At 57.7% G+C, this 25601-nt stretch overlaps 2 protein-coding genes and 1 long non-coding RNA gene across 6 annotated transcripts; 1 reads left to right on the top strand and 2 right to left on the bottom strand.

Moving 5' to 3' along the window:
• Positions 1-827: 827 nt before the first annotated feature.
• KCNC3 (potassium voltage-gated channel subfamily C member 3) lies at positions 828-13059 on the bottom strand. 4 transcript variants are annotated; one of them, XR_005083047.2, is made up of 6 exons: positions 11825-13058; positions 6971-8078; positions 5326-5517; positions 4959-5086; positions 1900-2254; positions 1150-1232 (listed from the first exon to the last, which is right to left on the bottom strand). XR_005083047.2 is itself a non-coding variant. In XM_037148984.2 (5 exons), the coding sequence occupies exons 1-4, from the start codon at positions 12695-12697 to the stop codon at positions 4983-4985; spliced, it is 2247 nt and encodes a 748-aa protein (XP_037004879.2). In that variant the 5' UTR covers positions 12698-13059; the 3' UTR covers positions 1636-2254; positions 4959-4982. The 4 variants fall into 4 exon arrangements, 3 of the variants coding, with proteins under 3 accessions (XP_037004876.2, XP_037004879.2, XP_037004877.2); XM_037148984.2 differs by lacking the exon at positions 1150-1232 and having other exon boundaries at positions 1636-2254; positions 4959-5056; positions 11825-13059; XM_037148982.2 differs by lacking the exon at positions 1150-1232 and having other exon boundaries at positions 1636-2254.
• Positions 13060-13807: 748 nt separating this feature from the next.
• Positions 13808-16959, top strand: LOC119052010 (uncharacterized). Its single transcript, XR_005083048.2, has 4 exons — positions 13808-14126; positions 15085-15349; positions 15528-15572; positions 16150-16959. It is a non-coding gene; the product is annotated as an uncharacterized LOC119052010 (long non-coding RNA).
• Positions 16954-24618, bottom strand: NAPSA (napsin A aspartic peptidase). The gene is made up of 9 exons (XM_037148986.2): positions 24504-24618; positions 21379-21520; positions 21154-21277; positions 20900-21018; positions 20427-20626; positions 19223-19345; positions 18875-19019; positions 17470-17568; positions 16954-17254 (listed from the first exon to the last, which is right to left on the bottom strand). Exons 1-9 carry the CDS (start codon positions 24605-24607, stop codon positions 17069-17071), a joined length of 1242 nt encoding a protein of 413 aa, XP_037004881.2. The 5' UTR covers positions 24608-24618; the 3' UTR covers positions 16954-17068.
• Positions 24619-25601: the final 983 nt, after the last annotated feature.

Raw genomic sequence — 25601 nt, forward strand, 5'->3', positions numbered from 1 at the left:
GTGTCTGGTGGTTTGAGGCCTGAGGATTTGGGGGGTGTCCAAGAAATGTCCGGGACGGGGAAGGTTTTGGAGCATCCCAAAGGCTGAAAGTGAGCTGCAGAGCGCGGCCACCTCTTGGAGGACTGAGAGGTGCAGGGATGCACTCCAGGGAGTGGGCGGCGGTGGAGGGCAGCATCTGTGCGCAGAGGCTACGTTCCAGGAGTGTGTGGAGGTTTGGGGGGATGCGGGGTGCCAGGGCCCGAGTCAGGAGTTCTGGGTGCAGGTCTCATGTCCTGGGAATCTCGGGGAAGTGTCGGGGGAGTTTCGTGTGCCGGGGCCAGATCGCCCCGGGAGGTCCGGGACCAGAGGCCTGAGTCCATGCAGCGAGAACCGAGGCGAGCAGATGGGGGGGCGGGGCGAGAGGATGCCATTCACCAGAGGGAGCGTCCTAAAGGCTGAGAGAGCCGTTGTCCACAGTCCCCTCCCCACTCCCATCTGGGCTCAGCTCCGGTTTTTGGCTTGGGTCACTGTTCCTCCTTCCCCCACGTTGTCACTACTTATTTTGTAAAAATCAGTGCATGATGGGTTGCCCTCCGGGGGTGCAGGGCAGGAGGCCAGGAAACCCTCCTGTGGCTTAAAGGCCAGCCCTGCCCCCTTGAGGTCCCCACCCCTTCCCAGAGTGCCCCTTCCCGCAACCGCGTGGCATGCAGCCCCCCCGGCGCTTATTGCTGAGGTGGAGTTGTGGGGGGAGGGGTCCGGGCTGAGGGAGGCATGCAGAGTAGGGGGAGGTGCCCCAAATGTAACTGGCATAATTTGGACATATTTACACGAGTTGATGGGAGGGGATGTCCTATGGCTCATGGAGACCTGAGAAGGCTTTATTTGGGGGGTGGGGCGGAGAGTTGAGGGGCACGGGCTTTGGCCCCTCCCCTCCATCCTGGGGCCCAGGTCGGTGTGAGGGGCCCGGGGGTGTCTGCTGGCATGGTCGTCTCCGTTGCATATTATTAATGACTTTTTGATTTTTTAAAAAAAACCCTTTCCCCAGCCCCCCACCCCCAGCTCCTTTGACCTTCTTCCCTGTCACCCCCGAGTCCCCCCACGGGGGGGAGGGGAGCGCTAGAGGATGGAGGGCAGGGCCGGGGGAGCGCGGCGGGCGGCCCTGGGAGAGCCGGGGGGAGTGGCAAGGGGCGCGAGGCGCAGGGACACCCCGCTCAGGCCCGCGATGCTGCTCAGGCTGCGGGATTTCTCGTAACCTGGGGGGAGGGGCGGAAACACGGGGAGGAGGCATGGAGCAGGGGGGCATGGGGAGGGTCCCATAGACGGGGAGATCCCACGACAGAGGGAGGGAGGGAGGGAGGGGGGCAGGAGAGAAACGGGCAGAAGGAATACCAGATGGAGAGAGATAAGAGACGGTGAGACACACCAAGACACAAAAAGACGAGGGAAAGAAGCAGAGAGATGGACAGAGGCGGACCAAGGAGATGGAGAGAGAGAGAGAGAAGTGAACAAATCGGACAGTCAGTCGCATCACGGAGAGAGGTTCAGACATGGGGAGGGGGGAGAGACTCAGGGTTAGGAGGCAGGGTGGCGCCCACCGAGCCTCCCCCACCCCACCCCCACGCAGCCCGGCCCCCCTCCCCTCCCCGCATTGGCCCCCTCATCTGAGGCAAAAGGGTAGGGGGGGCAGCAAGGCGGATGGTGGCGGCAGGGGCATCGGCGGGCGCTCAGGTGGGAGGCATGTAGGGGAGCAGCGTGGGGAGGACTTGGGAGGGGCTGGCAGAGCTGTTGAGGTGGGGGGCTCAGCTAGATGTCGAGAAAGGAGAGGGGGCGCTGTGAGGGGCTGAATGAATGGAGCCGAAGCCCTGAAGGGCCCCTGGGGCGGAGAATAGCTTGGAGGGCAGCCTGGGAGTGGAGGCTCACCTGAAGGTCACGTGCGGCCTCTTTCAGGGGCTAGGGACCCTCACTGGGAACCGTCTGATGGGAAGGTTCTAACCGTGTCTGAATAGCCACGGGGATCTAAGATCCGGGCGCACGTGAGTGGTTCCTTTGGAAGCTCGGCAATGTCTTAACAGTTCTGCCAGTGTCGGGGGCTTTTCTACGCGGTGCCGAGGGGTCTGTCTGGACAACGGTGTCTTGGCCACAGGAGAGCGAGCCTGGGGGGGTGGAAGCCCACTACCTCGGGGACACCCCGTCCCAGCCATTTCCCATTGCTAACCTGGGGGGAAGGGGCAGGGGGGGACCGAGGGTCTCGCGAGGTCTCAGGCGGTGACAAGAGCTGGGGACAGAAATACACAGAGTCATGGTGGGGGGCGGGGGTGGTCATGGGGAACCCCCCCAACACAGCGTCACTGTTGGGGGGTCGGAGAAACGCCGGCTCTCTTCCTCCTCTCTGGTGTTTTCCGGGGGAGGGGAGCAGTGAAATGGGGGGCCGCCAGAGACATCAAATATGGAAGGAGCTTCCGGGGTGGCTGGGGTTCTGGGGGAGGAGGGAGGAGGGGAGAAGGGGGGCAAGGGAGGAGGAGGGGGAAGGCTGGGGAGGAAGGGGGAACAGGTGTCAGGTGTTAGACTCAGGTGGCTGGTGGGGGCAGATGGAGAAGAAGGGAGAGGTCACCGGGCAGGTGGAGGACCATACGGGAGAGAGGGGCCTTGGGGGGAGGGGGGAGGGGGGAGGGCAATCGTGGAGGGCGGGTCATGGAGGGAGGAGAGGAAGAAGGGGTCCAGGATCCAGTCAGCCCCATCCGCTCCAGCCATTATTTGAGTTCAATGAATGAATTTTGGCATCAGAGGCGAGAGAAGCAGAGACCACCCCCACACACACACCTCCAGCCCCCCCTCCCCCGCACCCCCAAATCCTCCCCTCTCCCCCTCAATTCCAAGGGGCCCATCCAGACCTGGGGGGTGGGGGGGACAAAGGATGGGAACAGGCCTGGGTGCAAGCAGGGGCAGGGGTGAGATGGGGGTGGGGAGAGGCTGGTAATGAGATGAAAATGGAAGATGGTGTGGGGGGGGGCTGACGAAAGGGGAGGCGGAGGGATGAAAAAGCCACACGGTCCCCTCTGGTTCCCATCCCCTCCGCTGTGTGGCCTGGGACAGTCACGACCCTCCCTGAACTTCCGAGGAACAAGGGGGCTCAGACAGGTCTGTCTCCGGACCCTCCCCACCCCTCCCCACGTCCCACTAGTCTCTCCTCAGGCTGCGGGACAGGGATTTAGGTCGTGTCTGTATTTCTAAGGAAGAGTCCACAGACGTGTGTGGAATGAGGAAGTGATGGGCCGAATTCCCTCAGGGGGGCTCTTCATCCCTTTTAAAATCAGCCCAGCCTCTCCCCTTGTCCCCAAACACCCTCTTGAACCTTCCGCACGGTCTGCCTGGCACCCCTCTCCCTTCAGCTGCCCGGCTGCGGCCACACTTCCTTCCCTGATGCTTCTTCCAAAACCCAAACTCATCCCACCCCGGGACCTCAGGACCTTGGCACCTGCTGTCCCCTCTGGCTGGCTGGCCCTTTCTCCCTTCCGGGTTTCAAGTCACCTCAGAAAGCTCCTCCACAGGCCCCCTTATCTAAAGGGGCAAGAGGTTGTTTTTTGTTTTGTCTTTTAAACTTGTTTATTTTCTGCTTCCTCCACCCAGGGGGTATCAAACTTTTCCTGGAAAGGGCCTGCTAGTTTGGGCTCTGTGGGCCACACAGTCTTTCCCAACTGTTCTATTCTACTGTCCCAGGAAAGCTTTATTTATGAAACGGCCAGCCGACGGAGCTGGCCCCAGGGCCGGACTGTGCCACCCCACGGCCCAGAGCATAAACTCCGCGGTGGCGGATTCTTGCTGGGCACGATGCCAGACCTTCAGTGCCTGGAACTGTGCCCTGGATAGTTAATTGCTGGATGGATGGATGGATGGATGGATGGGTGGATGGAGAAATAGAGCAAGGGGTTAGCTAGGGACATTGGGAGGGTTACAGAAGATTCGTTAAATTCTGGCCTGGGCTAAGTGCTTGGTTATGTTCACTGAATGACTCACTGACAACTCTCTCTTCCCTCCGTCCCCTGATGTCCCCAGGGCCAGTGCTGGCCCTCCCCCTCCTGTTCCCTGACTCTCTCTCTCTCTCTGTCTCCTTCCTCTCCATCCCCACAGCCCAGGGATGACCCAGGCTCCAGACCTGTCCTCTCCCCTGGTCCCTCATCCCTGTCTCCAGTGCGTCCCCGAGGGCCCAGAGCTGACCTGCTCTTTCCGGACAAGGCCCCGGCTCTCAGCCCAGCCCTGCCCTGCGTTCCTGCCTCATGGTTGTACGTCAGCCCCCAGTCTCCCAGCTTTGCTTGTGCTTGTCACTTGCGTCACTATTGTCACCTGGGATTGTGTCCTCGCTGGCAGTCAGGATAACCCTGTCAGTAGTTATCAGTCCCTCCAGAACGTCTTTCCTGTGGCTTCCTCCTACCCCCGGGGGTGTTCCTTTACTCTATGGCCCTGGGCCACCTCCATGTCCTCGTATGTCACCCGAAGGGGTGACTTCCTCTATCTGTGTCTGCCTCTCCCAACGAACGGAGAAAATGAAGTCCCAGGCGGGGAATCTGTGGGTGCTTTAGAAGCTGCTCCCAGGCGACTAAAAAAGAGGCTGAGTCTTTCTCATCCCATTATGCACCCCGAAGAGTGTCCTGAGTGTGCACCCCCTTTCCTGGGTTGAATTTTTAAAAAAACCAAAAGGGGGGGTGCAGGGAGAGAGATGTCAATGGGGGTGAGGATGGGGGTCAGTCTCGAGGGCGGGGAGGGAGGTCAGGCATGTGGGGGGGAGGGTCAGGGTTAGTTGTGGGGGGTCGGTGAGGGGCAGGGCAAGTCCTGGGCGGGTGAGTGCAGGGTCAGTGTCAGGAGTGAGGTTAACTGGATGGAGCTCTTCATGGCGAAGGGGCGGGAGTCTCGGTCAGTGGGAGCTGCATTGTCTCAGAGGGGTTAGTCGAGAGGCAGGGGTTCAGAGGGTGGGGGCTACTTACCCCGGGGGGGAGGGGGTTCGTCCACTAGGGGGATATCCAGGCTGCAGCGTTGGCGTTGAGGTCGGGCAAGAAGCTGGGGGGGCCTGGCTTACGCCAGTCTGGGGGGAGCAGTGGGGGAGCACCGGTGGCTGGGGGTGGGGGAAGAGGCCAGAGGGTCGGGGTGGGGGAAATGGAGATGGAATAAAGACAGGTGGAGGGTCAGTGGTGAGGAAACTTGGGGTTGGGGGGGGCTCTGGGAGGGAGGAGGTTTGGGGACGGCAGGGGGGAAGGGAAGTCCAGCACCTCCTCCCCCATCCCCCTCTCCCCCCTCCCCTGGGGGAGGGGGGAGAGAGGGAGGGCCCCAGGGGTCCAGCGGAGGGCACCTCACCTTTCCGGATGGAGCCGTCAGGGGAGGGAGCGTAGTCAGTGAGGAGGAAGCAGGCTCGGTCCCGGCTGTAGCGGCCCCGGCTCCCGGGGGTGATGGGGCTCTTGTCTTCCGGGGACATGGCGGGCTGGTCGATGGCCGGGCAGTCCTCATGGGCGAGGGCGGCTGCTGCTGGGTCCCCGTTGGGGCGGGGATCTGTGTCCCCAGGGTCAGACAGAGACACAAAGGAAAGAGTGAGGCACGGAAACTCACGGTGGGGACACCGCTAGCCAGGAGAAGGTGTTGGCCGACTTGGGTGCTGCAAGTAGGTGACTGAAGGGCAGGGTGCGGAAGGAGGTGGCCGGAGGGCCCGACTGGGGGCAGGGCTGATGGGCTTGGGGAGTCACTGGGGAAGAGGGAGCAGGGGACAGCACTGGACGGAGGGGGGTAGAGGGAGGGCCCTGAGTGCTAAGAAGAGGTTGTCCATCCAGGTGTCAGGCGCTGGGAAGGGCAGGGCTGGGGCCAGGTGTGGGGCGTTCGGCACCCATTGGAGGGATGGGCGGAGGGGGACACGGGGAAGAGGTGGGTGGACAGCAGGGCAGGACTGGGGTTGGGCATCGGGTTGGCACACACGCTGGTGGGAATGTCGGGGGCTGGGAGGTGCTTGTTGAGGGAGGGATGCTGGGTGCCGGTAAGGACACAGCGAGGAAGGGTTAGAAGGTGACAGATGAGGGAGGGGGAAGTGGGGGTCCCCCAGGCTCTGACTCGAGCTATTTTTAATGGGTGTGAAACTGGGTCAGCGGCTGAGGGAGCAAGCCAGGGGGGCCGGGCGGCCCAGCTCCCTTTCTTGACCTACTTAAGGCTTGGGGGTGGGGCCCACCGGCCTCTCCCTCCTCCCCCGACTAACACCCCAATCCCTGCCTCTGAGGCACAGACTCCCCTGGGGGTGGGGAGGGACACTCAGGGCACGGCCGACTCTTCTCCCAACTGGCTGGTCCCACCTTTTCCTCTTGACAACACCTCTGTGCACCTCTCAGACCCCTCTCTGCAGAGCCAGGGACTGGGCCCCGGGTCCCAAGTCACTGCCCAGTCCACCCGCTGGGCCTGCCTCCCCTGCCATTCTCAGACCCTTAGTTTGTAGTCTTAAGTCTCACTTCCTCTCTTGGTCTCACTGTTTGATTCAACCTGAACTCTGGGCCCCTGACCGCCCCACCCCTCCCTCCGCCTCGGTCCTCTCTGGCTCTCTCTCCCTTCTCACTGGCAGTCTCCAGGTTTCAGACTCTGTGGCCTTTAGACTTTTTTTCAGGGCGTCTGGGAAGCTCAGATGCCGCAACCATCTCTTGGCCTCTTGTCTCCAGCCAGCCCATGAATCGTGTGTGACATTCTCTCCCTGGGTCTCTCCTGGGCCCCCCCAGCCCCCCAGTACTTTGGTGGCGAGTCTGTCTCTCTCAACAACTGTCTGTCACACAAAATCTCTGTCCTTGTCTATTTCTGCGCCCCTTCTCTGGCCTCAGCAATCGCCACTCACTTTTCTCAGCCCTCTCTGTTGCTGACGCCCCGTCTCTCTGAACCTCAGCATCCACCTCCTGCCCCCCTCGAAACCTCCCCAACTCCTCCCATGCATCTCCGTGCGCCCCCACCCCATACACCCCTCAGGCCCCCTCCTCACCTGCCCGGTTGATCTCAATTACTTCCTCCTGAGCCAATGGGCAAGGCTCCCCAGGGGCTGGCAGAGGGGGCAGCCCCATGATCCCGAGCCCACCCGCTCCCCCCCTGAGCAGCCCCGGGTGCGTGTGGGGCCCTGGTGGGTAGGCCCCAGCCATAGTCACCCCCATGGAGGGCGGGGTGATGGGTGGCGGGGGGCTGATACCACCACTGCCATGGTGAGGGTGGGGCGGGGGCGGCGGGGGCGGGTCAGGCTTGCAGTAGTTGGGAGAGCCGGGCTGCGGGGGCCGGGGTATGTGTTTATTCTTCTTCTTGGGCAGCTTCTGCTTGGCCATGGCCAGCGAATAGTACATGCCAAAGTTGTTGACAATGACAGGCACGGGCATGGCGATGGTGAGCACCCCGGCCAGGGCACACAGCGCCCCGACCAGCATCCCCGACCACGTCTTGGGGTACATGTCTCCGTAGCCCAGGGTGGTCATGGTGACCACGGCCCACCAGAAGCCAATGGGGATGTTCTTGAAGTAGGTGTGGTTGGAGCCCAGAATGTCATCCGGGTCGGCGCCAATGCGCTCGGCGTAGTAGATCATGGTGGCGAAGATGAGCACGCCCAGCGCCAGGAAGATGATGAGCAGCAGGAACTCGTTGGTGCTGGCCCGCAGGGTGTGGCCCAGCACGCGCAGCCCCACGAAGTGGCGCGTGAGCTTGAAGATGCGTAGGATGCGCACGAAGCGGACGACCCGCAGGAAGCCCAGCACGTCCTTGGCGGCCTTGGAGCTGAGGCCGGAAAGGCCCACCTCGAGATAGAAAGGCAGGATGGCCACGCAGTCGATGATGTTGAGGCTGCTCTTGAGAAACTCCACCTTGTCCGGGCAGAAGGTGATGCGCATGAGGAACTCGAAGGTGAACCAGACCACGCACACGCCCTCCACGTAGGTCAGGAAGGGCTCCGTCTCCACCTCCACGTTGGTGATGTTCTCCGGCGGGGCCCCGGGGATCGGGGAGGCCTGCGTCACCGTCTTGTTGCTGATGTGGATGAAGCCCTCGTGGGTCTCCAGGCAGAAGGTGGTGATGGAGATGAGGATGAAGAAGAGGGAGGCGAAGGCCACATACTGCAGGACAGGGCAGGAGAGAAGGCGAAAGGTGACCCGGGCATCTGGTCTACCAGCCATCTCCACAAGACCCTCCCAGTGGTTCCTTTTCCCAGCCCCAAACACTTCCCTCTCATCCTCCCCCCACTAGAGCTAGTAAAAGGGAAGGTAGAGGATCACCTCTGAAGGGGTGGCCAAAACGCACGGGCAACTGATGTCCTGGAAACAATTTCCGGCCCCAAGCTCTGTCTTCTAGACCCGCCCCTCCACTCTCCTGTTCCCTGTGCCCCATCTCTGGGCTGTACTATGGGACCCAGGTGTAGGAGGGGAGACTTAAGATCACACATCCTGTGTCTCAGAGGGTTTGGGGTGGGCCTGGAGCTGAGGGGAGGGGAAGGTGAGAAGGTGAGAAGGTAGGGAGGGAGGCAGAATCACAAGATGGCTAACAGTAAACTCTTGGGTTTGAGTCCAGCTTCCCCCCTGTCTAACTTGGGTGAGGTGGCGAAGCTTTCTAAACCAAGTTTTTACAGGATTATTGTGAGGATTATGGTAGGTAAGTAAACAAAGGTGCTGGTCAAAAGAACAATGCTTGGCCCAGTGTGTGGCACTCAGTAATGTTTGAGCTCTTATGAGGACACAGGGGCATCGGGTTTTTTTCTTTTTTTGGGGGGGGGCAAGGCCAAGTCCTCAGAAAGGAGTCAGGGTTTCCTTAGGCTCTCACTCAGAGAGGGCAGGGCAGGGATGGAAGAACAGAGGGGAGGAGAGGTGTTTGGGCCCTGAAGCGGGGAAGAAGTTCAAGTCTGCTGAAAGAGAGGGGGATAGATATGAAGAGAGGTGGGGTTTAAGGCTCTCAAGAGGAATGGAGGGTCAGGGGCCTAGACCTGGGAGACAGCACAGGACTTAGGGCCAAAGTAGGTGAAGGGGCTTTTCAGAGGTGCAGAGAATTGGGGGTGGGGGCATGCTTTGGTCCTCTCAGGATGGAGGATGACCGGAGTCCTACCAAACTGTGTTGTGGGTTTTGATGAGGAAGGGAGGGCATGAAGATCTGGAAGAACTGGATGGATCAGGCCCCTTCAGATGCCAGTGGGCTTTATCCAATACACGGTGAAGGAGTGAGGTTAGTCCTTGGATAGGGAAGAAAATTAATGTTGGGGCAAAGAGGGGGCTTTCATCAGATGGGGAGAGGAGGTGGAAGGCTCTGGGGTTGCTGAGAAGAGAGGGGGGCCGGGGTCCGGCTGCAGAGAGGACCCTAAATCCTGGGGAGGGTTGCGGGGGTCAGCGTGGGCCCTTTCTGCCCCGCCCCCCTCTTCGTTTCTCCGCAGTGGTTTAAGAGGCCAGAGGCCGCCGCAGAGCGCATGCCTGGAGCTCCCCCGCGCCTGCTCCTAGCCGGGTGCTCGGCTGGCTCAGGATGCGGCACCGCAGTGGGGGCGGGCGGCCCGGGCCGGGGGGCGGGGCGCGCGGCGGCCAGCACCGCGGACAGTTCCCCCGCCGCAGTGCGCAGCCGCAGGGGCTGGGAGCCCTCTTAACCCCTTCGGGGCTGCAACCCAGCTGGCCTCGCGCAGCCGCAGTGCTGCCGCTTCGCCGCGGGAGGCCGCGGCCCCGAGCTGTATTAACTCCTTCCCTCCCAGGACACAGAAAGGAAGGTGGGCTTCGCCGCAGTGTGCAGCTGTAGAGGCTGGACAGCATCGGGACTAGTTTAACCCCTGGTCCCGAGAAGGCTCAAAAGCAGAAGAGTTAGGGCACAAAGTCCCTGTAGGAAGAAAAGGAGAGATTACGAGGAAGGGGAGGAGGGGGAGGTCGGGCCAGACCCTCCACTTTTCATTGGTTTCAGCTCCCAACTCTGCCAAGCTATCTCACTTGAGGCTGGAAAGTGAATGCCATGCCTTGGACACTCAAAAATATTTGTGGAGTCAATGAGTGACCCCTGTAGCTTGTCCCGGACATCTAGCCTCACCTCAGCACCCTTCAATGGGGTCGCAAGAAGGAAGGGCACCCCAGACCATGGGGCGAAGGGGCCACCTAGAAGCCCGACGGGGCATGTAGGGTCACGTCCCTTCTGTACCTCGTCCTCTCCACCTCCCCCCACCCAACCCCAAATCTCGCCAACTCAGCGCTTCCCCGGGACCAAACTTTATGCGGAGCCTCCGGGCCCCCCTCCCCGTTGTTCCCTCCCCCAGCACGAATGCGGCACTGCGGCTCCGCGTCCTTCCCAGCTCAGGACGCGGCACCGTGGGGGGAGGGGGCCGGACTGGCTCCTCAGGGTGTTTAGGTTCCCAGGAGGCTAGGAGGGGTCCCTGGAATCGCTCTTTCTCTCTTTCTAATTCCCCCCACGTCGCACTACCCTCCTCTCTTCCAACACGCGGAGGAAGTTAGGAGGAAGAGATTCAAGGGAAAAGGGGGGTGGGAGGCCATTGAGCTTGGAAAGTTACAAATGTTTGAAGTTATAAAAGTTTTTTTGGGGGGAAGATGGAGGGAGCTCGGGGAAAATCTGGAATTCAAGGGAGATAAGGGTGGAGGAAATATATGGCTGGAGTGTGTATTCTCTTTGGTTCACCTTGGAGTGCGGGGAGAAGCTGAAAAGCTGGGTCCAGGGCTTTGGGCTGGAGGGAAGGAGCTGAAAAAGGGGGAGCAAGCAGGCCTGGGGGCGGGTGGAAAGATAACAAGGCAGGGTCGAAAGAACTGGGAGCTATTTTGAGAAGGAAGTTTTGGGGCTGACAACTTGAGGGAGGTCCCAAGGATTAAGGTTAGGCAAAGTTCTGGAGCAGAGAAAAAGTCCTTTATCCACTAGGGGAGGGGCTGCAGTCCGGGGATGGGGGGTGTCCCAGAGGGAGGGAATGGAGGCTGTTCAGCTTAAATGATGGAAGGAAGACGCTGGGAGAATGTACGAGTGAGGAGGACGCAATTCTGGAAAGCTCAGGGGAGGTCCTGAAGAGAACAGGCATATTATTGGGGGCTCAGGAGACACAGAGGACTGAGAAAGCCTCTGGGCAAGTCTGGCACTTTACAGGGCAAGTCCTTGGAATGGGAGTTGGTGTGAGGGATGCACGAAGGGACTTGAACACAGAGAGGTGCAGAGGGTCCCAGGAGGAAAGATGTCCCCAGACTTATCACTGCAGTGAAGGGGAGGGGAAAGTGTCTTAGCCAGATCAAGTGGTCTGGACTTTCAGAGGGGTTCGGGATGTGCTGAAATTAGGGTGGGGAGTCTTCTGAGACTTTGGCAGAAGAATCCGGTGGGGGGGGGTGTCGAAAATAGTCAGGAGACTCAAACTTCGGGGTGGGGGGTGAGGGAGGGGGCAAAGATAAAAGGAATCAGGGAGGTGTTGGGAGAATGGAGGAACTGAGGACTGCAGAGGGGGCTTCTGGCAGGGGTCTGCAGGGGGCTGGGAAAGGAGGGCAGGTATCACAGGACTTGGGATACTTTGGCCGAGGTTTGAGGAAAGGTCTTCTGAGAGTGTCAGAAGGGGAGAGGTTGTTCAGAAGAGCCCAGGAGCAAGTTTCTAAGGGTCTAGGGTGACCTAGAGAAGTGGGGTGGTACTTGAAGGAATCTCGGGGTTTCTGAAGGTTGGAGAGCCATCCTGAGGATCTGAGGATGGCCGGGAGAGGGGGGTGTGTTCCGAAGAGTGCGGGAAACTCAGGGTTGGGGGTAAAGGCTTCTACGAGACTGGGAGGCTGAGAGAAAGAGAGGGGCTGGGATCGGCCATAGGATTCTGAGGGTCTGGGAGTGCGTGGGGAGGAGAGAGGGGTGGGGACTCCGACGGCACGCTCACCCTGGCTGCCCGCGACGAGTAGGGGTCCTCGAAGAGCGCCCACACTCGGGGCTGCCAGCGGCGCCACCACGTGCCGCCCGCGCCGCCCGCGCCCCCTGGCGGCCCCCCGGCACCGCCGCCTGCGTCCTGGAAGCAGAGACGCTTGAGTTCGCCGCCTGCGCCGTCCAGGCCACCGCCGCCCGCGCCCGCCTCGTCGTCCAGGCCCGCGTCGTGGGCGCCCCCGGCGTTGGCAGCGTTGGCGGCTCCCGAAGAGTCGGGCGCCTCGAAGGAGTCGAGTGCTTCCTCAGCATCGCGGTGCTGGCGGTAGGTCATCCAGCAGCAGGCTTCCACGTCGGTCTCGTCGATGCCCCAGAAGCCGAGCTCCTCCTCGAAGAGCGGCCCGCACACGTCGGCCGGGCAGTGCAGCTTGCCCGTGCGGTAGTAGTTGAGCACGTAGGCGAAGACGCCCGGGTGCCGGTCGAAGAAGAACTCGTCAGTGCCGGGGTCGTAGTCGAAGCGCGCTGCCGCCTCAGGCTCCGTCAGACCGGCCAGACGCGTCCCCGGCAGGGTGCGCAGCGTCGAGCGGTACGTCTCATGGCGCACGCCGCCCACGTTGATCACGATCTTGCCGCTGTCGCCACCGCCGCCGCCGTGCCTCCCCATGGCCGCCGCCGGCAGCCCGGGGCATGGCTCGGCGCGCCAGTCCCCGGGCCCTTGGGATGCCGGGGGGCCCGCCGGGGACGCGGCAGGGCCGGGCTGCGCAGGCTGCTGCTGCTGCTGCAGCGGCGGCGCTGGCGGCGGCGGGGTGTCGGGAGGCTGCGGCGGCGGCGCAGGCTGCTGCTTGCTGGCCCCCTGGCGCCGGCGGAAGGAGGAGACGCAGACTGAGCTCAACATTGGCCGGGGGGGCGGGGCTGTAGGGGCGGGGCCTTGAGGGCGGGGCCTCAGGGGAGAGACAGACGGGATTGGGTGGGAAAGGCAATAAATAAGAGGGCGGGGCCTAAATTGGAGATTAACCGAAATGATTGGTCTGAGGGGTACTGAGGCGGAGTTGAAGACAAGAGAGGGGAGATGGGCGGGGACTCTAACCGGACCAAGCAGAGTGGGGTGGGGCAGCAGATAAAACACACGGACTGGATCTTTCCGAGAGCAGGGGCGGGGCGAGGTGTTGTAGGAGGTGGGACGCACCTCTAAAGTTGGCTGGGTTGGCAGCACAGAAAACCCAAGAGGCGGGGTTAGATATAAGAAATCTGATTAAAATGAAAAAAGGATGGGGCGGGGCAGAAAAAAAGGGACAAGTCCAAGCTATTTAAAGAAGCAGGATCAGCCTTGAAGGGCGAAGCGAGGGGGCGGGGCCACAGTGGTGGAGACCGCTCTGAGTGGACAGAGAAAAATCGCGGGGTCAGACTTAAAGAGTGAATAAGCAGAACCTGGTGGGGAAGGACATCTGGAGACTGCGGGGTTGGGCTCCTAACATTGTTCGGATGGGGAAGGATGGATCTTACAAAGAGGTGGGGTCGAGAAAGGTAGTAGAAATTTCTTGATTGGTCTGGCACAGTGAGGGGGCGGGACTAAATGAGTGCGGGAGCTAGAAAAGGAGAACGGAGAGTATGGTAATGCGAAATGGTATTAGGCTGTTAAAAGGGGACAGGGCAAAAGTTACATGGACGGAGACCCAGTGAGAAGGGGCGGAGATGAGTGAGGCCTGAGAACCTGAGAGCGCCTGGCTAGGAATACCGGTCGGGACGAGGTAAAGAAGGGACTTGGTCGGGGCTTCAGGTTTGGCCTGATTAGACCGGGCTGTACCGGGGTAATTAGTGTCAGGGTGGATGGGGCGGGACTAAGGAAGGTGGGTGGGGTCTACTAAGGGTAGTAAACGTCTTGAATGGGCTGTGGGAGGGCAAGATTAAGGGAGGGCCGAGTCATTAAGGGGTTTGAAAGCAATCAGGCTAGGCTGGGGCGGGGTAGGCCTAAGAGAGTAAGGAACGGGAGATGGGGATGCTAAGGGACCTGTGAAGTGTACAAAGCTGCTAGGCTGGACGGGGCGGGAGGGGAGACCTGGAACGAGGAGTCTTGAGAACTAGAGAACCTGGGAGAGAGTCCTAAGAGTCAATGCGAACTTAGGGGCTGGGGCGATAACTTCCAACTGGTGAGGGAAAGGGGACTAGGTCTAGATAACGGCCGACTGCAGACAGAAGATTCAAAGGATGGATGAAGACTGATAAAGAAAGAGCCCTATGAAAGGAAGAGGGGAGAAACCAAAGCGCTGCCGGAAGCACAGCCTAAGGCGGAGGCAATGGGCGAGGCCAATGAGAAACCGGGCGGGGTAAGGTGAAAGAGTCCTGGTGGAAAAGAAGGGAAGTGGGCGGGGTTAGTGGAGGGGCGGGGCCAGAGCTAGGCTCACTGCCCAAATGCGGCCCGGCCCCGCCCCCTAGGCTGGCCTAGCGGCTGGGTAGCAGGGCGCAGGCGCAGGGGTTGGGGCGGGGCCAGCAGCTGCGGCTGGGGCTGCGGCGGGAGGAGGTAGTGCCTGTGGGAGTGGAGGGGGCGGGTCAGGGTTGCGGGCTTTCTCTGGCTGCTAGGTCCCTGGCCCGCCGCCTCCCTCTGCAGGGCGGCGTGTGGTTCGTATTGCCCCCCCACCTACCCCTGCTTCCGTTTCTGTGTCTCTTTTTATTCTCTTTCTCTTAGATTTGTCCTCCCGTCTCTGCCCTCACCCCTCTGAGACCCTGGCCTCTCTTTTCTCAGTCTCCCTTTCTCTGGGTCACTGTCCCATTGTTCTCTGAATCTGTTTCCCTTCTTGAGTCTTTGCCTCCCTTCTAAGCCTCAATTGGCTCTCCTACCACCGTGTCTCGATACTGCCACCCGAGTCTCTTTCTCTTGGTCTTTGTACCTTTCCCTCAGGGATTTGCCTTCCTCTCTGGACCTCTGTCCCCCTCTCCCTAGGTCTCTTGTCTCTCCTCCTTGTGTCTCTATTCCACACTACCCCCCTCCCTGGCTTTGTTCTCCCACTCTCTGGATTTCTGCCCATTCATCTGGGTCTGTTCCCCTCACTCTTGTTGTAGGACTTCCCTCCCTGTATCTTTCCCCCCTTCTCTGTCTCTGCCCTCCCCCCACTGCCTTTTCTTTCTGCGCTTTTTCTTTTGGTCCCCTTCACGGGTCCCTATCCCTCTCCTTCCGAGTCTCTGCCTCTCTCTCTCTCTGCTAGCACTACTTTGGGACTCTGTCCCGCTGTCCTTCAGTCTTTGTCCCTGTCTCTGAATCGATGGATCTCTGTTCCTTTCTCTCAGGCTCTACCCTCCCCCATTATCCCTTCTAACCCCCATCCTGGCCAGGGCTCCAGGCTGCGTCACTGCAGAGCTGTCCTGCAGACCAGAGAGGTAGTTTCCGTCACCCCTCAGACTCGGGGCTCCCCAGTGTCCCTGATCCAGGATCCTCCAGTAGTCCTCAAGCCCCCGACAGGACCCAGGAGGACAGAGAAAAGACATCGGGGCTTCCAACTCCTCTCTGTCCCGAATTTTGGTGTATCCCCAGGCAAAAACAGTGAATCCTGAGGTGAGGGCTTGGGTTGAATGAAGTTCTGGGCAAGTTAGGGGTGGGGGGTGGAGGCTGGAGCAGGGATTGGGTAGACTCTAGGGGTTAGTAGTAGTGGCTAGGGTAAGGACCTTAGTCAACCATCCAAGATTATCCTCACCATCCGACCCCCACAACTCTACTTTTCTGCTTTTGACAGCAGCCAGGCACGAGATCAAGTTACTAAATCAGCATCTTCGCAAAGGTCAGGTGTGGGAGAAAGTGCCGGCTGGGTGGGGGTGTGGGGCTGGATAGGGGAGAGTATGGAATGAGACCCTGGATTAGGGACCATGGGAGGTGGAAGGAGGTGGCAGCAAGGAGCAATAGGATGGTCCAGACTCCGTCAGACCCTGGGAAATTGGATGCCATCACTCCTTTATGGCTGTCCCCAGGCCCCTCCAGGATATGTGAAGGACTTGTGGGCCTGGGTTCTCCATCCATGCGGGGGGGGGGCTTCTGGAGGCAAATGAGGGCTCTGGTTATGGGACACTCAGCCCCTCAGACAGACCAGGGCAAGTGGACTCGATTTTTAGCGACTGATACTAAGAACGGGGAGGCCAGTGTCCACATCTTTAGATCATTTGCCCGTCCCTCCTCTTTCCCAGTCTAGCCTTTCCCAGGTCCTCAAAGCACAAAATTCCTGAAAGGTCCTAACTCCCACCTCTATCATCCTCAGCGCCCCCTCCCTAAATCTCACTCCCCCATTTCCCAAGGTCCTGGAATTGGGAGTCTTTCCGTTCCTGACTTCTAACATCTTGCTTCCCCGCCCCCATATCTATCAGTTCCAGATCCAGGAAAGAGGTCTCCCGGACACTAAAGCTGAAAATGAGGGGACTTTGCCCATGATGTTTGTCCCCCGAGATCCTCCAACCGCCTTTGGCCTGTTATTGAGGGGGAATATCTCCACTGTAATCTTTGAGTCCCCGCCTCCCGAGTCCCCCGCCTCCACTACTGGGATTTGGACTGCCTTTCCGCCCCGGTTCCCTGAGCCTTTGTACGCTCCCCCGTACTCACCCCTAGTCGAGGCGGGGCGGGGATGGGGTAATCCCGGGCTGGCGATGGGGGGAGGGGTGACCCAGCTCTGGGCAGCAAAAGGCTGCGGAGGGGTAAGTGACATCATCGCCGGAGGAGGGGCAGCACAGTTCCCCTCAACTCGGGGGCTTCAAGCCCCGCCTTTAGAGGGGTCCAGGACCCAAGAGGAGAATGATCAGGAGATGAAGTCTCGGAATGACATCGCCTCCCCTTAGAACGAGAATCGGAAAACCCTTTACAATTGCAGCCAACAGCCATTGCCACCTGTCGCTGCCGTCGCGACCTATCGCCTCCCACCTTGTTGTGTCTGCGCCCGCCCCCGGCAGGCTGTGAACACGGCCTGGACTACGATGCCCGTGATGCTCCGCGGGCGGAGTGCCTTTGACGCAGTGTAATCGTAGAGCTTTGTGGGGTTTGTAGTACAGGACACCCACACCAGTGTGAACCCTGAAGGAGCGATACCATCATCCTATCCTTAATTACAGAGGTCCGGACACTAGTTTTTCCTCTTCAAAAATTACCCATCTAAAAATAAAAAAAGCTACCCTGGTAGGTTCAATGGAAATAGCGAATTTTTACTGAGTAGCGGGGCCTCATTTATCATAGTGTGCACGGGTCAATCCAGGGCTTCAAGCACAACTGCGCCTGCGTGAACCCACCCCTTAGCTGTCAGGCACCCAGAGAGCGAGCGCGCGCCAGCCCTACTCGGGCACCTTCTTTCCTGTTCCCGCGGTCAAAGACTGCCACATAGCTTCTCAAAAAGACATCTCCAAGGATCCAGAAGGGCCCTGCGGGCGGAGGCACGTCCAGAGCACCAAAGCCAGACAAGCAGACACGGATGCCACCCAGAGTAATCTGCAAGATGACAAGCCAAGCCACTGGGTGTCACGCCCACTAAGCTCGCTTCTTCCCCGGAGCCAAAGCTTCACCCTGCCCACTAACTACCCGGGCACAAAAATGGTTTCTGTGGCCTCTACTTCGTCTCTGGGTCTTGAGTTCTCACTCGCAGCTCCACCCTCTCACACTCCCACTTACCTCGCCACTCTGACGTCTTTGTGAGCACTACCTACCTGGATGACATAGTCCTGGGCGGTGAGGTTAAACCAGACGCCCCCAAGGTTAAAGGAGATTGGAGGGAGCGTTGAGATTTTCGAGCACTGGATAATGTGCTGAGGAAGAAGAGGAACGAGCGGAGATGAGGGATTCCTGCTCTGCTCGAATGCTATCTGCGGCTCCCCAGTGCCACACCTTGCTGGGCAGCTCGATGTTCAGGGCCTCCTGTGTCTGGCCCTGCTGCCTTCTCTAGCCTTCGCATCTGGCCTTTCACCCTGTGCAATTGTCAGCACTTCCCTTTGGCTTTCTTTGAATCAAACTGGTGGCTCGTTTGGGGGCCCCCAGGTGCATTTAGTTTGTTTTACACAGTGTCTAAAATGTTTTTAAAACCCATTACCAACTGTGTGCTATGGCGGTATACTTTGTATCCTGTGGAGTCTGCTGCTGCGCAACCTTATACAAGTTACTTAACCTCTCTGCCTCAGTTTCCTACCTGTAAAGGGAGATGATAATACCTCATAGGGATGTTGTGTGAGAAAGAAATGAGTTAGCTTGGTGAAAGGGTGACACATAGTAAGTGCTATTATTATTATTATGTACAAACCAGGGTCTTTCAAATAATGTTGTCAGGTTTCTCCAACAAACCAGAAGGTCTGGCTTTCCTCACATACTTGGCTGGAGCTGAGAGCTACCTTTTTAGATTGATGGGGTGTCTGCTCTTCGGTTCGCCTCAATTCCCACCACTCCCAGGGTCCTAGCAATACCATATTAGGCTATTATTAATAACCCAAGAAGTCTATCTTCCTGAGCAACCACTAGTCATGACTTTGTTGAGGAGGCCAGGAATGGGGAGAACAAGGTTGCATTAGAGATTGTAGAACACTCTGGGAAGATGATAACAGCAACAACAGAGGCAGCAAAGCATTGTCGTGAGCACCTTAAAAAGATTAATGGATGCAACCCCAACACACCTAAGAGGTGAGTATCGGTAACCCTGTATTAGGGGTTAGGAAACAGGCCGAGGAATGTTAAAGGACTTGTCCAGAATGGATAGCCAGCCAGGAAAGGCCGAGCTGGATTCCAACCCTCGGCCTTGACCACTCTGATCTACCGAGTTCCTTTGGCTCATTAAAGGCCTACATACGTCTTAGGCACTTGAGTTAGAACCTCGGGAACTGAGTTTACTCCACTGTCTCAGAGGCACTAAGAGCACAGTGATGGAGTCACAGATATTCAGACCTGGAAGAACCCTGCGTCATCATCTCCACACATCCACTGAGTCACTCAGTGCAGACACTCGGGAGGTGTCCTTGCTTCCTCCCACTTCCCCCGGCCACTCACAAGCTCCAGTGCCTTCTGCTCTTGAAATACCGCCTGGCCACCTGATTCCCACCCTCTGGCCCCAGCCTCCCGAGTCCTCACCTCCCCCCTCAACAGGGGAAATCCCCCGATGGCTTTATTCAGGGCCCGGATCTCCTCCCAGGGTCCCGTGATGAGAGACGTGCCCGTGTCCAGAATGGCAGCACAGCCCTGGGCACAAAGAGTCAGCCCTGTGCCCACCTTCACACTGTGAATGCAGAGGGAGCCGTCACTGGGGCCAGTATCCCAAGGGTCCCAGTCTGCCACCTCCTCCCTCAGACCCAGGAGCCCAGGTCCCCAGCCCTTCCCACCTCGGACCCAGGGGTCCGGGCCCCCAGTGCCCTTCCTGCCGGGACACTGGGGATAAGTCTCCAGCCCACTGCTGCCGACCTAGGCGGCCAGGCCCCTCACCGCTCCATGTGGACCTGCCAGTAGGCAGGGACTGTGACTGGCACGTAGGTGAGGGGTGGGATGTAGTGTGCTGGGTCCGAGCCCCCTAGAACCAGCTCTCCTCCGTCAACCACTCCAGGGTCCCTGCAGAGACAGAGTGCTGTCAGCGTGTCACCAGAGTCGGCCCTGCCAGCCCCACGAGTGGACGAGGGTGGGTTTCTGGGTTCGGGACGGGGCAGCGAGATACAGGCAGGGCCTAGGTGTTGGGGCTGGAGGCCAGGCAAGAAGTGCAAAGAAATGCAGCTTTTCTTGGTGGAGATGAGGGTCTTACAGTCTTGGAGGCTTCCTTGTGTGGGTGGGGGACTTCCTCGTTTGGCTGTGGAACGTGGGACTTTGGGGGGTAGATTTTAAAAGAGCTCAGTTGAGCCAAAACTGATGAATAGGCCAGGAGTAAGGCCTCTGAGGTTCCTTTTGGGGGAAAATTTAGGTGGAGCATTGTGGTTTCTGACTTGGCTCCAAAAGGTGTGATTGTGCAGGAATGGGGTGGCTTCCTAGTGGGTGGGGAGACTTTGAATTGCATGTCTTAGAATTCAGAGGCCACAGGCTTTCTGGCTTGGCTGAGAATGGTGGGAGTAGGGGGCAGGACTTCCTGCAGATGAGGGGGCGGGACAAACCAAGAGGTGGGTGGGACTTCCTGAGTAGGCTGGTGGTCAGAATAAGGGAAAGGGCACAGGATTCTCTCTACCTGTGGGGGATGGGCCTCTAGGAGGGAAGGTGGGGACTCCCCACCCCCTCCCCTACCCCCATGGGGGGGAACTTTCTGAGCTTCCTAAAAGGTGAGTGGATCTGGGATAAAAATGGGCAATTCCAGACTTCTGCTGTGTTTTCTCAGATGGAATTTGGGCTTTATGGTGAGAAGGGGGATTCTTAATGACTATTTGATTGAGTAGAGCATGGGATTCCCTGATTTCAGTTGGAAACATAGAGCTTTAAACTGATCATGAGCTTCTCTGGCATATCCGAAGGTGCTGCTTAGTGAGTGGGACTTATACATAGGGCTCGGATGTTCCTTGTATTGGGTAGGTGAACTTCAGGTACTGGGTGGATGACTTCCTAAATAGAGGAGCTCAGTGACTTCCCGAATGGAAGGTGGAACTTCCTGAAGGTGGGCGGAGCTTCCTCCTTGGGCTTAGGGCTCACAGGAAGGTAATCCCTCTCCCGTTACCTGTTGAGGTGGAAGGAGAAGACAGGCTTATCCAGTACGCCTTGGTCTACCAGGGAATCCAGTGGGGGCTGAACTCCATCCACAGCCAGAATGGGGAAGCCGAGGCCCAGTATCCCATCGAAGAGGGCAAAGGTGAAGACCAGACTGGGCTCCCACAAAGCCTCCCCAAAAATCACCGATGCACCCGTGGTTCCCCCAATCTAGGGGAAGATTCAAATGGAGTCAGACACTTCTGCGGGGACATTTCCTACATACCCCTGAGAGGCCCCCAGCCAAGGACATCTGGAAACAACTCCAGCTGCTCAGAAAGCCTCACCTCTCCCCTTAGGGACGCCAGCCCCTTTAGCCAGGAAACCCGCCTCCATGCTTGGGAAGCCCCGCCCACTGGCCCAGGACGCTCACCCTCCTCAAGCCCCTTCCTAATACATTTTAGACATTGGGGGTTAGCCTTCCTGGGGGCAGAGGTCACCCACAGTCAGCTTGTCCTCGCTCAGGACGCCACTGAGCCGCCCAGTTCCGTATTGAATGGCGAATTTAGTCCCATTGGGCTTGAAGGAGCTGGAGGCGTTGGAGTTGAAGCGGTTGTGGAACCCTAGGTCAGAAGGTCAGGGAGCCGTCACTGCGGGAGCAGAGTGTCCCTTGGGCACCTCAGAATCCCTTGGGAAGCTGGGATTCCCCCTTCTCCCTTGAACCCCGCTCAGCCTCACTGTCCCCCACGAAAGCTCACAGCAGGGCGGACTGAAAAAATGGCATCTCTTGGACGGGACCCAGAGATTGGAGGAGCCAGTGTCAAAGACGACTGAGAAGTTTTGTGGGGGCGTCCCCAGCCCAATTGTCCCATAATACTGGGCCTGAGAGAGATGAAAAAAAGAAAAAAAAAAGAGAGAGATGATGAATGGAGAACTTAACTTGAGGGCGGGAGGGCGGGGGCTATGGGGGGGCTGTGACTCACGTTCATGAAATTGGAGAGAAACACAAGGGTGGAATTGCCCCCAGGGGAGGGGGCCCCCAACCTGAGGGCCTCTCGTGGGCTTCCCCATCCCCTCAGTGGGTTCAGGGGCCCGCTTCCCGTGTAGACTCGGCGAAGAGGGACCCTGTGGAGAGGAGAAGACTGAAGCCACCTTCGTCCGGAAGGTATTTCAATTCCTTAACAGTTAAGGAGCAGTTACATTTAAACAGTCCTAAAATGACATTCGTCCCTTTGAAGGCCACTGGGAAGCTGATGTGGTCCCTGGTGACGATGAGTTCGACACCCGTGCATGACACCCTCTACCACGGTCTTTCCCAAATAGAATATAACGACCAAGCAAACATCATCGTGGCCCTACATGTAGGTAGTACCAGTCATTCCCAGAAACCTAAAATAACGACCTTCCGGGTAACCCCGCCCCCCAAAATACCTACCAGGCCACTGTGATAGAGTTTCCCAAGGCTCCACAAGAGCAAACCCACCGAGACAGGCCTTCCCCAAGACTTTTCCAGAAGAGACCTTCCAAATACCCCAGGGAATGGGCACTTGCCAACTTTTCTGAACACCCTTACATAAAACTAGCCTTTGCGAAAAGCCGTAGTTCGGGAAGCTGGAGACTATTTTCCCCATCACTGGGGGAAGAAATATAAGCACCAAAACCCAATTTCAGTCTTTAAACTAAAATACAATCCGGATATATCAAAGGCTTAATGTGAAGCGTAAAATTGTTGGAGCACTGGCAGGAAGTAAAATGTTTCAATAACTCTCGTAAGAGGACAGCTTTTCTAAGGGTGATACTAAGGTCAGAAATGTTGGGAATATTGCTGACTGTAACTCGTAGATTGTAAACCTCTGGGCTCCCTCCCCTCAACACAGAGCACTGTAAATAAAGAACAACAACAACAACAAAACTAGGGGAGCCCTGGCTGGTGTAGCTCAGTGGATTGAGTGCAGGCTTGCGAACCAAAGGATCCCGGTTCAATTCCCAGTCAGGGCACATGCCTGGGTTGCAGGCCAGTTCCCAGCAGGGGGCCCACAAGAGGCAACCATACATTGATATTTCTCTCCCTCTCTCCTTCCCTTCCCCTCTAAAGATAAATAAATAAAAAATCTAAAAAAAATCTAGAGGAAATAATTGCAAGCTGTATGTCGGAGTTCATATCGTATACCCAAAGAGCTGCTACAAATAAATAAAACAATCCAGTGTTGGGAGACGGTTTCTCCCATTTCTGTAGAGGCAGTGACTGCTTTGGTCCAGACGGGCTTGTCTAGATTTATTTAGTTATTTATTTACAGACAGAGGGGAAGGGAGGGAGGAAGGGGGAGAGAGAGCAATGTGTGGTTGCCTCTCGTGCGCCCCCTGCTGGGGACTTGGCCCGCAACCCTGGGCATGTGCCCTGACTGGAAATTGAACCTGCGATCTTTTGGTTCACAGACCAGCACTCAATCCACTGAGCCACACCAGCCAGGGTAGAATGGCAGACTTTTTTGCAAAGGCTTTCCAGGCTGGCTGTCTTTGTTGCTGCCCCCACAATTGTCAGTGGAGCAAGAAAGCAGCCATACACAACATGTCTGTGAATTGCAAAAACAGGTGACAGGCTGGCCCTGGCCAGGTATCTCAGTGGGTTAAAGTGTTGCCCCAATAGGCCAAGGTTGCAGGTCTGATCCCTGGTCAAGGCACAAACAAGAATCAACCAATGAATGCATAAATAAATAGAACCATGCATCAATGTTTCCCTTTCTTTCGTTTCCTCTCTCTCTCTAAATTTAAAGAAATTAAAATAGCCCCCGGCTGCTGTGGTTCAGTGGATTGAGTGCCGGCCTGCATACGGAAATGACACTGGTTTGACTCCTGGTCCGGGCACATGCCTGGGTTGTGGGCCGGGTCCCCAGTTGGGGGTGTGGGAGAGGCAACCAGCTGATCCATGTTTCTCGCACACATCACTGATGTTTCTCTCCCTCTCTTCCCCTCTCTAAAAATAAATACATAAACTTTATAAAAGAAATGCACTTGGCAGGCTGGGTTTGGCCCTTCACCTGAGTGTTTGCACTGGGCTGAGCTCTCGATGGAGTAGATCTGAGGCCTGAGAATTTGGGTCTCTTTTATTTTTTTAAGATTTTATTTATTTTTAGAGAGAGGGGAGGGAGGGAGAAAGAGAGGGAGAGAAACATCGATGTGTGAAAACATCGACTGGTTGATCGCTTCTTGCACGCCCCCAACTGGGGACCTGGCCCGCAACGCAGGCACGTGCCCTGACTGGGAATCGAACCAGTGACCTTTAGTAGGTCCACGCTCCATCCACTGAGCCACAGCAGCCAGGGCTAATTTGCATTGCTAAGGAGTCCCCGCGTCCTGCAATGCATTGCTGTTAGTCCCGGGACAACGCTGGGAAATATGGCCGAGGTATTTTAGGTAACACAAGCAGGTCAGCAGACCTCATGTGCAGGGATATTTTTTTACCTGTCTGTCGTCGCTCCTTGGCGCCCTGACTCCCACTCACGGCTTTGCCCTCTCCCCTCCGCCACTTGGGTTTTGAGAGGCTCAGGAATGTAAAGTGGGGACAACCTTTCCTGGAAGGCTGTGCCCTTCCCCCGCCCTCTAGAGTTTCAGCCCAGACGTAGAGCGAAGGAAGGGAGAGACTGGGGGAGTCACTGCCCAGATGAGGGGAGGGTCGTTGGGGCCCGTCCCCCCCACACACACACACACTGGACTTAACTGAGACCTAAACAATTTGGAAGCTGCAGATCTCCCCAGATCTGTTGGTGGGGGGAGGTGTGTCACGTTCTGGAGACCCCCAGTACCAGTTCATCAGGGATCAGGCAGGGACCTGCGGGGTCTTCCCAATCATAAACGTAGAGGAGGGGGGGCTGGTCTGCAAATCAAGGGTCTCTGGGCTGGAGGATCTTGGACTAAAAGGGCAGGGGGTCTTAGAAGAGAGAAGTGGGGAGCCCTCAGGGCCGAGAACCCAGTTTGGGGTCCCTGCAGCCAAGAGATAGCAGCCACGGGTCCTGGGGCGCCAGGGTAGTCCATGAGCTGGGAGCTCCAGACGTGAAGGACAAGAAGGGGGGAGTGGGTCCCAGGTTAAGGGGGTGGGGGTCCCCAGTACCGGATCAGCGCGGCCCCGATGGGCTGCAAGGTCAGCAGCAGCGGCAGCAGCAGCAGCAACGGTGCAAGAGACATCTCTGGGTACCCTGGTGTGGGCCCAGGCATCGGGCAGCCTCTTTTTGTATCCCTCGCCCCCACCCCACCTCAAGGCCCCGCCCTGTTCCCCGCCTACCTCCGAGTTTCAAAGGTGACCGCGACCTGAACTCTCTTGGTGGGTCACACAGGGGGAAGCGGGAGGTATCTTTGAGAGGACACGCAGAGTATTTTTGGCGGGTTGCAGAAGTATTACCCTGCGTCACTGTCGCACTTCGCTCTCAACCTCGGTGGTGATGATGGCGGGGGTCTCCTGTGCCCCAAACCCCCATCTTTTAGCTGGTATCGCCTTTACTCATAACTTCCACTTCCTTTTTCTTAGACTCATTAACCACAAGGGTTTCTTGAGCAAGCAAAGGGACGGATGGGATGGTCGGCGTGTGGGTACAAGGGTTGGGGGAGGGGAGAGGGGCCAGACTAGACACCCTCCTTTCTGTCTTAAGCGGCACCTGCAGCGTGTGAGCCTCCCTGACTCTGTATTTCATTGGGAAAATACTGAAGCACAAATAAAATCGCCCATAGGCCTCGGCCGCTCCACCACCGAAAACTAACAGCCCAGGTGGGGTAGTTCAGTTGGTTATAGAGCATGCTCTCCATGCACCAAGGTTGTAAGTTCGATACCTTATCTGGGTACATACAGAAAGCAATGAATGAATGCATCAATAAGTGGAACAACAAACCGATGTCTCTTTCTCTCTCCTTCTCCTTTCTGTAAAATCAGTAAATATAAAAAATTAAAAATAAAGAAAAAGCATAAAAACCATTCATGGTGGCTCTCTGTCTCTAGGCCTGCCCCTGTTTTCTTCCCTGAGGAAACTTCTCAAAAATTAACGAGTTTCAGAAAACCTGGTTAAAATGCAGATTATTGGACATCGCCTCAGAGATTCTGATTCCAAAGGCCTGAGATCCAGCCCAAGAATCTGCATTGTTCAACAAACCCACTGATCACGAGGCCAAAAGCATTGGTGAGAAAAATCTATTCAATTATTTTTGGTTTACCAAGCTT

This window comes from Artibeus jamaicensis, unplaced genomic scaffold (genome assembly GCF_021234435.1).
Source record: "Artibeus jamaicensis isolate MK-2021 breed Jamaican fruit bat unplaced genomic scaffold, CSHL_Jam_final scaffold_804, whole genome shotgun sequence".
Classification (NCBI taxonomy): domain Eukaryota; kingdom Metazoa; phylum Chordata; class Mammalia; order Chiroptera; family Phyllostomidae; genus Artibeus; species Artibeus jamaicensis.

Excerpts from the sequence above, each read along its gene's own strand:
- KCNC3 (XM_037148981.2), bottom strand. The coding sequence starts at position 12,697 with ATGTTGAGCTCAGTCTGCGTCTCCTCCTTCCGCCGGCGCCAGGGGGCC. Across the intron at positions 5,518-6,970 it reads AATTGAGATCAACCGGGCAG|ATCCCCGCCCCAACGGGGAC; the intron begins GTGAGGAGGGGG and ends CTGGGGACACAG. Across the intron at positions 1,233-5,325 it reads TGACGGCTCCATCCGGAAAG|GTTACGAGAAATCCCGCAGC; the intron begins GTGAGGTGCCCT and ends CCCTCCCCCCAG.
- NAPSA (XM_037148986.2), bottom strand. The coding sequence starts at position 24,607 with ATGCCTGGGCCCACACCAGGGTACCCAGAGATGTCTCTTGCACCGTTG. Across the intron at positions 20,627-20,899 it reads TGAGCGAGGACAAGCTGACT|ATTGGGGGAACCACGGGTGC; the intron begins GTGGGTGACCTC and ends ATCTTCCCCTAG. Across the intron at positions 17,569-18,874 it reads TTCCCCTGTTGAGGGGGGAG|CACATTATCCAGTGCTCGAA; the intron begins GTGAGGACTCGG and ends CTTCTTCCTCAG.